Raw genomic sequence first — 13,229 nt, forward strand, 5'->3', positions numbered from 1 at the left:
AAAAACAAGGATGTAGCTGACCGAAGTTAAGAGGAAGATGGAAAGGGCGTAATGTGTGAAGGTTTTCTTTGAATCACTGAAGCCTGGGAACCAATGAACCCATTCAACCTCCTGGCTGATGGGGGGTGGGAAGGGCAGCATGGGCGAGAAGGGACAGAGATATCCAATGATGTGGACAAGATTGTTTGCCTTCTCAGAGGCCAACTAAGATAATAACCCAGGCGTCCTGATGCTTCGTTCTGCAAACCCCAAACCCAAAACTTGGGGCCTGTCAGATGACTAAAAGTCATGCTATTTTGTTCAGCACGAAGTATGCCTTGGACCAGTGGTTCTAAAACCTGAGAGTGTGTCATAGTTTCCTATAGAGCTTGTTAAAACCCAGAGGGCTAGACCCCACCCCAGAGTTTCTGATTCAGTAGGTCTAGGGAAGGGCCTGAGAATTTTCTTTTCTAACAAGTTCCCAGGTGCTGGAGGTCCAAGGATCACCCTTGGAAAAACCCTGCTTTAGACTGACTGCTTCTCAGTGGGGGTGGCAGGGGGACCACTGACCATCAGGTGGGCAGTTCTTCACTGCGTGGGATGGACTGTTCAGCATCCCTAGCCCCCTGTCCACTGGTAGCCTGTAGTGTTCCCTGGTCAATGTGACAACCAAAAATAGAGATTTCCAACAGCCCAGAATAAAAATCATAGTACATTTTTGTTTACCTACAGGTAATACTCCCAAGCCAAGATGCCAACATTCCAACGTCCAGATGGTTGCTCCTCATTTCTAGCCTCTGATGCATTCTTCTCATGCTCCCTGCCCCCCGAGAGCCCATCTCAACCAACACCCCAGGCTTTTCTTCCCTTTACCTGTCTATCTTAATCTGTTTGTGCTGCTACAACAAAGTACCATAGACTGGGTGGCTTATAGACAATAGAAATGTATTTCTCACAGTCCTAGAGGCTAGGAATCCAAGACCAGGGTGCTAGCAGGGTCAGATTCTGGTGAGAGCCCTCTTCCAGGCTGCAGACTGCCCACTTCTCATTGTATCCTCACCTGGCAGAGAGCAGAGGGTGGAAGCAAGCTCTCGGGCAACCCTTGGAAGCGCACTAACCCCATTCCTGGGGGCCCCACCCACATGATCTCATCTAATGCTGGTCACCTCCCAAAGGCCCCATCTCCCAATAACTTCACACTGAGGGGTAGAGTTTCATGGTATGAATTTTGGGGAGACACAGTCAGACTATAACACTGTCTGAGTGCTTCTGAGCTGGATGTTTTAAGACCGTAGGTTGATAAGAGTGCACAGTTTAATAGAAAGAATGAGAGTTTCAGACTTGCTGACTAGGCTAAGAGCTCCAGATCTTTATTTTGCTAGTAGAGTGACCCTAGGCAGCCTCTTCTCTTCCGGAAGCCTCAGTCTCCTCACCTATAACCTAACAAAGGGGCTTTTTTTTTTAACTTTTTATTTTATATTATAGTTGATAAAAATGTTGTGTTAGTTTCAGGTGTATACAAAGTGATTCAGTTATACATATACATGTATCTATTCTTTTTCAAATTCTTTTCCTATTTAGGTTGTTATATAATATTGAGCAGAGTTCCCCATGCTGTACAGTAGGTCCTTGTTGGTTATCCAATTTAAATATAGCAGTGTGTTTGATTATTACCTGGAGAAGGATTTCCACTAAGTTTGATGCTGAGAATCTTTCAACAGTGAACGGGCTTTGGTTCCACATTCCAGAAAATAAAATTCATGAAAGTAAACTTTAAATAAAACTTTAATTAGCAAGTAAGATAAATATTTTAATCTTAAAGCTGGTAAGTCAGTATATTTTTATTTCTTCTGGAAATTTGGGGGATTCAGATTTACCTCTGATACTGGAACTAGGAAGGGTTTTTTAAATGCTTTAAAACCTGTTCTTTGAGTAAATTTTTAAATCTCACCATCAAGTTTTCTGCATTTTTTTTTAAGTTATAAATTTAGTCATTGTCAACGAGTTTCTTAGAATGGGTTTCTAACAGTTTGTAGAGAGGATTGAATACGATTTTATATGTATCTAATATGAATGATTTTATGTATATAATGCAATATATAAAATTATATACCTGAGAGATAATTTATATGTAACAGTGCTTTGAAAACCTTAACATTAATTTCTTAGGCAAATGTTGCACTGTGGGGCTTCCCAAACAAAACTGTACTTTTTCTTACAAAAAGTCTAGCAAATTGAGCAAAAACAGGAAAAGAGAGACAACCACAGCCTGTCGATCGAATCTCTCTCTTATCCATTGTTTCCTTTCTCTTCTCTAGAATCCTAGCTCCCTTTGCCCCCGACCTTTGAGTCAGCAGAATCCTGAGAAGAAAATCCGCCTTTCTGAACACTGCCGCCTCTATTTCGGGGCGCTCTTCAAAGCCATCGGCGTGTTGCACAGCAGTCTCGGCAACGGCCAGCCCCCCGAGATCTTCATCGCGCAGAGCAAGCTAGTCATCATGGTCGGGCAGAAGCTGGTGGACACGCTGTGCCAGGAGACCCAGGAGAGGGACGTGCGCAACGAGATCTTGCGCGGCAGCAGCCGCCTCTGCAGCCTGCTCAAGGACCTGGCGCTGGCCACCAAGCACGCCGTACTCCAGCATCCCAGCCCCGCCGCCCTGCAGCACCTCCAGGCTGAGGCCAAGAAGCTGGAGCGGCACACGCAGCAATTCAGGGGGATGTTGGAATGAGCCTCCTTCCTCCTTCCTTCTCCGTGTTAACTTCTTCGCTTCAGCTTCACACCCACAACCTGTGCAAGTCTGTGCTCTGGGAAAAGCCAGCCTGGGGATACACCAAGGGGTGGCAACAGCCGTGGTGCCCAAACCCAGTATTACCAAGTGGCTGAGCAACCCCAGGACATTGGCTTATCCCACAGAGAGTCAGGGAAGAGAATCAGGTGTGAACTAAGGACCAAAGTTTTTAGCCTATCATGTAGGGCCAGTGTGTGAAATGAAGTTACAGAAATCAACTTTTATATTGGCTAAATGTGTGCCTGTTTTAAACTCAGTCATTCAGTCCTTACTTATTGGGGACCTATTATATGTCAGATTCTAGGTTCTGGGCATATAGCCCTGAATCAGACTGAGGCTTTGCCCTCAAGGAGCTTACAATCTAATGGGGAGACAGACAAATGATGAAGAAATACATACACAATGTACTAGCTGCTAGGGAGAAAATAAGTAGGAGAAGCGGGGAGAGATTATTTTCAAACAATTTCTGTTGCATCTGATAGAAAATATAATAAGTTTTTCATTTTGGATTAAACTAATTCTGTGAGATTGGTACAAATTATGTATCTGCATCTTACACCAAAAAAATACATATATATATATATATTGCTATTTTGTCTGAACCTAGTAAAACAGGCATGTTATAAGTAGCAGTAAATTTGCAACATAACATGTTCTGTTGGGTTCCCTATTAATTTATTTTGTACATTATAGGTTCTGTGTTGATAAATTCAGTATGTGGGATCATAAAAGGTTTACACCTCAGTGGTCTCAAATGTGTTACCATTTATAATATTATGTAAATACAGTCATGAATTGCAACATCCTTTGTAGCAATCTTTTCTTTGGAAAAGTCTTTGATCCGTGTCACTTGGGTTCTGGTACCAAAGCAACATGTTTACTTGTGTCATTTAAACGCTTCTCCCCAAAGTGTTCAAGGAGCTACAGAAGAGGCCAAGTTCGCACGCGCAAGGCTAGCTCAGGAAAAGCAAAGCCAGGAAGTGTGGTATAATCAGGATCCTTATCGCTGGGCACAGATCTGAGAGGGGCCCAGAGCTCCCCCCACCACCCCCGCAAGTCAAACCACCTCCTCTTCCTCTCCTTGTAGCTGGGGCTTTAGCTTACGTTGCTATGGTTACATCATCGCTTCAAGTCTTCACATCTCCTACGTGCACCTCAGCCACTAGGCATCTCCAGTCTGGAAATCACCTGAAATGGTACTAGCTCCGGTTCCTACCTGCTACTTAGTAAGCTCTTTTAAATTGTTGACTGCCAAAAGACTAATTATTTTCATTGAGTTAGTCTCAGGGTCCCTAAAGAAGGACCCCGTCTTTGTGAGGCTTGGTTCCCTACACTAGAATGGAGAGAGCCACATTCTGGGAGCAGCTGTGATCTGTATCAGCTACGACTCCTTCTGTTACAAGGAATCAAAAACCGTATCCATGCTCTCTTAAGCAATAAAGGGAATTTATTGACTCAAGTATCTTAAGTTAATCCAGGGGCAGGCTGGCTTCAAGAACAGCTGGTTTTAGGAATCCCACTATTGGGCATATACCCAGAGAAAACCATAACTCAAAAGACACGTGCACCCCAATGTTCATTGGAGCACTATTTACAATAGCCAGGTCATGGAAGCAACCAAAATGCCCATCAACAGACAAATGGATAAAGAAGGTGTGGTACATATATACAATGGAATATTACTCAGCCATAAAAAGGAACGAAATTGGGTCATTTGCAGAGACGTGGATGGACTTAGAGACTGTTATACAGAGTGAAATAAGTCAGAAAGAGAAAAACAAATATCGTATATTAATGCATGTATGTGGGATCTAGAAAAATGGTACAGATGAACCGTTTTGCAAGGCAGAAATAGAGCCACAGATGTAGAGAACAAACGTATGGACACCAAGGGGGGAAAGTGGGGGGGGGATGAACTGGGAGATTGGGATTGACATGTATACACTAATATGTATAAAATAGATAACTAATAAGAACCTGCTGTATAAAACATTTTTTTAATTTAAAAAATTTTTAAAAAGAACAGCTGATTTTGGGTCCTCCAGCAGAATCATCAAGGCCCAATTTCTCGGTCCCACTCTCTCTGTGTTAACTCTCATGGTTGCAGGGTGGCTGCCCTGAGTTATGTCCTTCTTGGTTTGTGGCCAATGGGGAAGAGTCTTGATTTTTGCTTGGACTAGTTTAGATCAGATGCCTGCCCCTGAAAGCTCCATGATGAGAAGGGCATGTAATACCCAAGTTGTCCTAGACCTGGAATTCACCCCTACACACACACATGCACGCAAACACACACGCGCGCGCGCGCACACACACACACACACACACACACACACTCCCATGTGTCCCGAGAGAGGTAAGGGGATGGATCTGACAAGAACTGTGACATGTCTGAGATTTTCTCCTACTTCAAATTCACAAGTTAGCCTGTGACAACTTCATGAATGCTGAGAGAAGACACGAGACTGAGGTCAGAGGCTATGTCAGGGTCCCCAAGACGAGGTCCAGTGATTCGATAGGAGGATTCACAGGTTCCCACATATAGCTGTGCTCACAGCTCTGAGCCATCACGGTGAGAGGAGACAAAGCAAAATCGACAAAGGGAAAGCGCACAGGTGGCGGGGGGTGAAGTAGCAAGGAAACCAGGCTCAAGGTGCTGAGAGTCCCCTCCCAGAGGTCACACAGGACACCCTTAATTCCTCCAGCAGCGAGCTGTGACAAACACATGGGCAATGTTGCCGGTTAGGGAAACTCTTGAGAGCCTGGCCCCCAGGGTCTTCACTGGGGCTGATCATGCAGGCAGCCTCTGTGTGGCGTGGACCAAAATTCCAGACTCTCCAAAGGAGAGCAGGCATCCAGCATGAATCACATCATTTGTACAAACAGTTTAGGCCCTGCACCATTCTTACCAACTCTGGGGATGGTGAAAACCCTCCTCAAATCCAAATTCCTATCCAAGCACCAAAGCCAACCTTGCAAGCAGGACTTTCTAGGGAGATTAGTCAGGCCTGTCATGTCAACTCTCCTGCACAGTCAGGGGGCTTTTCTTACAGCCTCGCAAGCAGCTTATGTTTCATCTTTGCATCATTTCCTCACATCCCTCAAGTCCCAGGGGCAATGCAAAGGTGGGCCCATGTGATGCTATACACACAGTGGGTTTGCATCAAAGCCAAAGAAAAAAAACCCTGGACATAGGAAGCCCCAATCTTTTATAGTATCTGTGTAAACCTGACCAAGCTTTGCCTCAGAGGGAGACCTTATCTTTACGATATTGGACAGCAAACAATCCCGCCCTTCTGCTCTGGAGGGAGAGGTTATCTCTGTCTTCCAAGGGAGTTTGTTACAAACATCCTGGAAAGGATAGTCTAGAAAAAAATGTCAAGTCAATGCCTCTGCTCAGAAGATGTGCAGAAACACGAGAGACCCTTGGAGCGCTGTGTCCCAGCTGGAGCCCCTAGCAAAGTTAGCAATGGTGTTAGGAGGAGGGGTTGCTCCAGGGAGACACCAATAATTGTTTACTCCACGGGGCAAAATGATGTTTTACACATGAGTGATAACAACAAGATGTATCTATTAAGGGATTACTATATTCCAGACACTGTTCTAATGCTTTAGATGTTTCAGCTCATTTAGTCCTTTAGAAGTGACATAGTCTCCAATAGGTAATGGACAGGTCCCAAATGGTTTCAGAATACTATGTATGTACGTATGTAAGTGGAGAGATCAAGCCATGGATAGAGCCAAAGAGAAAGAGAAAGACAGAGAGAGAAACACACACACACACGGATCTGGAGCTATATCTATATATACTTCCTTTTTTGAGAAGAGTTCAAACCAAGGACCTTTGTCAACAAAGTACAAAACCATTGGGTTTAAAATAATGCAAACTGCTGCTCTCAGCTAAATGTGTTTCCCTCCTTTTTTTTAAAAGAGAGCAGTTGTGGGATGAGTTTCCACTGATTAATTCAATAGGAAAATTACTTCTGAAAAAAACCTGTAAATTAGGATAAAATCGTATTTTTTAGCTTTCAGCAACTTTTGGCTAAGTATTTTTCTCTAACACCCAGACTTCTGTACTGTTTCCTCTCCAGGTAGGAAGAGGAAATGGTGGGTGGTATGGTGGTGATGGTGGTGGTAGCAACTTGATCTCAATTAAGTTCAATTTCATCAGGAAGATGGAAGTGGTAAGAAGCCTTGTTTAGAGATCTCCTAGTGTGATAAGCACTGTGGACCCAAGCACCCAGTGGCAACTATTTTTCTTAACAAAGCATCTTTTAAAAACTTTATGTTCTCCCCAGGTAGGCACCCCATGTCTCCTGAAGCTGCCCCTTTGCAAAAGTTGCCCATTTATGTAGGTTATTTGCTAATGCCCTTTTCCTTTCATTCATTCAACATTTAGTGAGCACCTCCTATCTGCCCAGGCCTCTGCTGATCACTAGAGGTGCTGCAGGGGCCAAAGCAAAGACTCTGCGTCATGCAGCTTTCATCCCAGCTGAGAGAGATGGAAAACCAGGGCCAGAACCGGGTGAGGCGAGTGAGGCACTCTTTTTGGATGGAAAATGTAAGGGGGGGCTCCCCCAAAACTTAGTAATCAAGATAAATTATACTTTGATGCCATATTTTAAAAATCTAAATCAATGCAAAAAATCCATGGTGAACAAGATATCAAAATTTAAATTTATAACACGGTATCAGTGGTGGGAAGTGCAAGGAAGAAATTAAATCAAGGTAGGGGGTAGCATGATGGAGGAGATGTGCTTTTTTAGTTGGAGAGGTCTGGGAAGATGACTCCGAATAGGGGACCAGGAGCTGAGTGATGCGTCGCTGAAGGGAGCTGGTCTGGCAAACATGGGGAAGAGTGTTCTGGAAAGGGAATAGCAAGGTGAGTGCCCAGAGTAGACGTACACCTGGAGAGTTCAACGGAGAGGAGCATGCCCGTGAGGCTGGAACTGAGTGAGACATAGAGAAGAGAGTGACATGAGCTGAAAGGAGTAGCCAGGGGCCACTTCATGTAAGGCCCATACAGTCCTGGAATATTTTGTTTTCGGTCACACCGTGCGGCCTGTGGGATCTCAGTTCCCCGACCAGGGATCAAACCTGCACCCCCTGCAGTGGAAGCTCGGAGTCTTAACCACTGGACTGCCAGGGAAGACCCTCCTAGAATATTTTTAATATTTCACTAAAACTGCAAACAAAAAGTAATTTTTGTCCTGAGTTATCTCAGCAATCAATTCCATTTTCTACTTTATTTTATTTTAACCATCTTTGGGTTATCCTCCCAAGTGTAACCTTAAATGAGGCTGCGAAATTCTTGAAGAATCCTAGCACAGAGTTGTTTTTTTTTTTTTTCATGCTAACTCTTAAAGTGAGTTACTCTGCATATCAACTTTTTCCGGAAAGAATTCTTATTATTTATGTTATTTATTTATTTATGGCTGCGTTGGGTCTTTGCTGCTGCGCATGAGCTTTCTCTAGTTGTGACGAGCAGGGGCTACTCTTCGTTGCAGTGCACGGGCTTCTCATTGCGGTGGCTTCTCTCGTTGTGGAGCATGGGCTCTAGGCACGCGGGTTTCAGTAGTTGTGTCACATGGGCTCAGTAGTTGTGGCTCTTGGGCTCTAGAGCGCAGGCTTAGTAGTTGTGGCGCACGGGCTTAGTTGCTCTGTGGCATGTGGGATCTTCCCAGACCAGGGCTCGAACCCGTGTCCCCTGCCTTGGCAGGCGGATTCTTAACCACTGCGCCACCAGGGAAGTCCCTCCAAACAGAATTTAAAACTGCACCTCTGGAGAGCACATGGGCAGAGCTAACCGGAAATCAAACCCTCAACAGTTTAGAAGTCTGAAATATTTGGGAACTATAGTAACACCCAGTAGAAGCATTTAAAGTATTGGTTCTTAGCCTGGGCCTCGGGAAGTCATGAATGAAATACATACACGTATAAACTGTAGCAAAATTTCCTACATGCTTATGGATATTCTTCTGCGGAATAAGTCCAAAGTTTTCATCAAATTCTCCAACAGGTCCAATGACCCCAGAAAGGTTAAGGAATACTGATTTTGCTAGAGGGTAATGTTTTTCTCTTTCATGATTTCATTCCTCTCCTGCCCTTCAAGTTCACAGTTTGATCCAAGGATCAAAGTTGTCACCAAGGATCCTCTTAAGGGAATATCCTTTACTGGTTCATTCAGCAAAGGCAGTGGGAAGAAGCTGCTGCCCAGTGCGCTGGAAATGAAATGGCTCAAATCAAATAAAGCACGGAATACAATGCCTGACAGCTCTCAACACAAATTAGTTGCTACTGATGATAATAATCAACTTAGCTGTGTATGGTCTGCAACAAGAAGTAACTTAGAGACCAATACTCTAAAAAAAGAAACAAAGGAGGAAGAGAAAAAACATCCAGCTGCCTGACCTTTAATGCCCTGAGAGTCATCACCACTGGGTGTCATCAGCAGCTTTGCGGGGAGAAGTCAAGGATCCTGGCATCTGTGGTTAGATGGGCCTCATTTGAGGAAGCCCCTTCCTCATCTCCTACTCCTACTTCCTTGATGTGTGACCCTGACCCAAGACACCTTGGACATCTGAGACTCAGGTTTGTCCTTCGGGAAACAGAAGGCATTACACCCCCTACTAAGATTGTGAGGACAGAAGGAAAGAATGTTTCCAAATCTCCCAGTGTAGGTAGAATCATGGTTTGATAAAGAGCAGCTATTTTTTTTTTTTTTCGGTACGCGGGCCTCTCACTGTTGTGACCTCTCCCGATGCGGAGCACAGGCTCTGGATGCGCAGGCTCAGCGGCCACGGCTCACGGGCCCAGCCGCTCCACAGCATGTGGGATCTTCCCGGACCGGGGCACGAACCCGTGTCCCCTGCATCGACAGGCGGACTCTCAACCACTGTGCCACCAGGGAAGCCCAAGAGCAGCTGTTTTTGTTTTTTCTGCCCCAAATGAATTCAGTGAGGGGTAGATATACTTGTCAGAAAATAGCACTGGTTTGAGAGTCTGTCTAAAGATCCTTGGGTTTTTGCTATTCTCTGTCTGATTTTCTGTCCATTGCTGTAAGAGAAAACTAATCTTAGAACCCATTCCCAGCTCTCACTGACTAGCTGTCTGACCGTTGACGAGTGCTTCGATCTTTCCAGCCTTCTGTTTCCTCCCCTAGAAATGAGATTCTAGGTGTACTCATCAGTTTTAGGGGCTGCTTGTCACCTCTCTCTGAATGAGTCTGTACTTTCTTTTGGTTTACTGACTACTGAATAGTGAGTGTGCCAAAGATTCTTCTAGGCACTGAGGATGCAACAGGGAATAAATCAAAGTCCCTAGGGAGTTTACAATTCTTGTCATGGGCATAAAAATAAATCATAAGCCAATGAGAGGCCAGCTGATTAAAGGGTTTATTTTCTTTTAATTCCCATTAACTGCAGTAACAGATAACCCAATCTTATAGCCCCTGAGGTTTTCATATCCACATACACTTTATTTTCTGTTCCCAAGTGGGGAATATTTTCTGTTTTTTATGTTTCACTTTGGTCAACGTGGTAACATCCATTCATAAATGGTCGGCTTTACTCGCAGTGGATAAGCTTTCCCCTAATATTTGTAATAATTAAAGGAACAAATGGAGAGATGGTCAAGAGCATGAAAGCAGACAATCATGGATTTTAACAGGGGTTTTGCATGGGATTTGTGTTCTCATTATAGATATGATACAGCCTGTCTCTTGGAAACATCAGTGTACGTTTTATAACTATACCTGAGTCTGTTAATTATACCTCCTTTATCCTTTAATTTATTTTTAATTTTTTTATATACCTGCGTTTTAATAAGTAAAATATTTTTGCCTGGGCTTCAGTCTGCTGTGAATGAAATGTATACATGTACAAACTGTGTGCACTATTTCATATGTATAAAATATACGTGGCAGTATCAGAAAGTTTCAGGCCTTAGAGGATCTTACTCCTCCATAATCTCATATAATATCACTTCAAAGGATTTGTTACGAGTGCTTAGGTCACAACTGATGCTCACTAAAAAGATACGTTCTCTTTTTGAACACATGAACGTTAACTGAAATAACAGTTCCATCCATATTCATCACTAATTGCACGAATAAAATGCAGCCCTTCCCTCCACGAGCTCCCCAGCCTACGGATGTCTGCCCAGAGTCAGACAGGCTGGGGCCCGACGGGCTGCCGCGAGGGAGTGGAAGAACGCTCCGCACCCTGCTTCGCACTCGAGGCCCATTCAGCACTTTGCAGCAGCTCCCGCCGTGGGGCCACGCCCAGCGCCCAGCGATGTTCTCCATGGCAACCAGGGCGGGGCAAAAGCCCCACCCCACCCCCGCCGCGTTGCGACGGGCGTTTTGCGTCACTGCGGCGCGCCGGAAGTGACTGCTACAGTCGCTAGGCAGCCCGGAAGTTGCGGCTGTAGGGGTTTACTTTGGACTCTGACTCCCGGCTTGCGATGGGTTGCGACGGGGGAACAATCCCCAAGAGGCATGAACTGGTGAAGGGGCCGAAGAAGGTTGAGAAGGTCAGTGACATGGGTCCAGTGGGGCCCGGGGGTAGTGGGGCACGCGGACGCCCCCAGGGGGCGAAAAGAGGTGGGAGGGGGAGCCAGCGGGTTTCCACACGCAACTGTGCTCATTTATCCCTTTCAGAGAACTCAAGATTAACCACAGTATTAATAACGGGCCTCTATTGAGTGCGTGTTGTTGCTATTCACCCGGCAGTGCGCATAATATGGGGTATCTCATGTAATTCTCAAAACAGCTCTACGGGTACATACTGTCAGAAGACATGCAAATTGAGGCTCAGGAGGAGAAAGTTGTAAAGCTAGTAAGTGGCAGAACCAGGATTTGAAGTCTGTCTGCTGCTAGTAACAGTGATACAAATGGCTGCTCTTTGTTGAGTTTTGTACACACTAACTTCGTTTTCTCAGTGAAGTCTTCTCAAACTGTTACCTATGAGATCAGGTCCTCCTCTTTTTTTTTTTTTTTCTCTGCTGCGCTGCGAGGTATGTGGGATTTTAGTTCCCCGACCAGGGATCGAATCCGTGCCTCCTGCAGTGGAAGCGCGGAGCCCTAAGCACTAGACCGCAGGGGAAGTCCCCAGGTCCTCCTCTTTAAAACTATCTAACAACCATGTAGACTGCTTTCAGGTTGGTTAATGTTGATCTCAGAGGATGGTAAGCTCCTGGTGGCAGAGCCTGCACCTTTTACCCCCTCTACAACTAGCACAGCTCCTGGTGCAGTAGATGTAGTGGATAAATGAATGAGTGAATAATCCCTAATGCTCACCAGTAATTGAGCAAATTATGTATTATAATTTCCATGCTACTAACAGGGAAATTGAGTCAGTAGCGTGACCAAGATCATGCAACTGGTAGGTAATGAAGCCAGGATTCACATCCAGTTATTCAGGATTTCAAAATTAGCACTAGTAATTACTTTTTAATAATAGAAGGTGTGTAAAGTACCTAATACAAGTGGCTGGCACATTGTGGATGGTCCATATGAGTCTCCATTCAGCAGCCAGAGAAGTCTTTTTTAAAGATAAACTCCACATATCAACTGTATTTAAACCACTCCAGTGGTTTCCCATTGTATTCAGAAAAAGAATCCCACAAGACCCTGTGTGGTCAGACAGGGTCTGATGTAATTACCTCATCTTCTGCCCTTCTCCAGCCCTTTCATTCTGTTCCAGCTACACAGGCCTTGTTCCTCAACCTGGAGTATAATTTCCTCAACCTGATATGTTCTTCACTGAGATAGTCATATCATTTGGGTTTTGTTTTTTTTTTTAACATCAATCAGTTCTTTACTCAAATGTTATCTCAGTCCACTGTAGCCAAAATACATCTCACTTCTGATCACTCTATCCTGTTCTGCTGCTTTATTTTTCTTTCTTTAAATAAAAATTATTTATTTATTTATTTTGGCTGCGCCGGGTCTTAGTTGCAGCATGTGGACTCTTAGTTGCGGCATGCATGCGGGATCTAGTTCCCTGACCAGGGATCGAACCCGGGCCCCCTGTGTGGGGAGCGTGGAGTCTTACCCACTGGACCACCAGGGAAGTCCCTACTTTTCTTTATAATGATTATCACTATATTTGTTCTTGTCTCTTTCCTATATGGACAGGGTCCTTGTATGTTTTATTTCTGTGACTCCTGTGGTGTGTCTGCCACACAGTAGACACCCAACAAATATGTGGAATTTGAGAGTGAATGAACACCCAGGAGGATGGAGCGTACCCTCTAATCATACCAACATGTGCAGACATTAATGCTGGGTAGTTACCACTTGTGTGCGAGAGCTTTTACCCAAAGAGTATTCAGCTCAGTTTTGTTAACTTGTGCCCAGAGCTGAAGAAGTAGCTTAATGAAAGGCTTGGCAAAGAATAGGTGTCAGAAGGGGATAGAAAAGAAAAAGGGTGATCTGAAACAACTAGAGTGCCCAGGCAGGAT

The 13,229-nt window shown here is 44.6% G+C and overlaps 2 protein-coding genes across 4 annotated transcripts in view; both read left to right on the forward strand.

The window, feature by feature from the left end:
• The window catches only part of CASS4 (Cas scaffold protein family member 4), a gene marked incomplete at both ends in the record, with an annotated part of 43,135 nt that extends 40,427 nt beyond the window's left edge, over positions 1–2,708 (forward strand). The window contains one exon of the mRNA XM_082671583.1: positions 2,298–2,708. Coding sequence (XP_082527709.1) covers positions 2,298–2,708 — 411 coding nt within the window. The remainder of the gene's footprint in view (positions 1–2,297) is intronic.
• Positions 2,709–11,162: 8,454 nt separating this feature from the next.
• Positions 11,163–13,229, forward strand: part of RTF2 (replication termination factor 2) — a 40,218-nt gene continuing 38,151 nt past the window's right edge. For all 3 annotated transcript variants that reach the window (XM_082670062.1, XM_082670063.1, XM_082670064.1), the window contains exon 1: positions 11,163–11,297. In XM_082670062.1, coding sequence (XP_082526188.1) covers positions 11,229–11,297 — 69 coding nt within the window. In that variant the 5' untranslated portion in view covers positions 11,163–11,228. The remainder of the gene's footprint in view (positions 11,298–13,229) is intronic.

Source organism: Grampus griseus, assembly GCF_964374135.1.
Source record: "Grampus griseus genome assembly, chromosome: 14".
Taxonomy (NCBI): domain Eukaryota; kingdom Metazoa; phylum Chordata; class Mammalia; order Artiodactyla; family Delphinidae; genus Grampus; species Grampus griseus.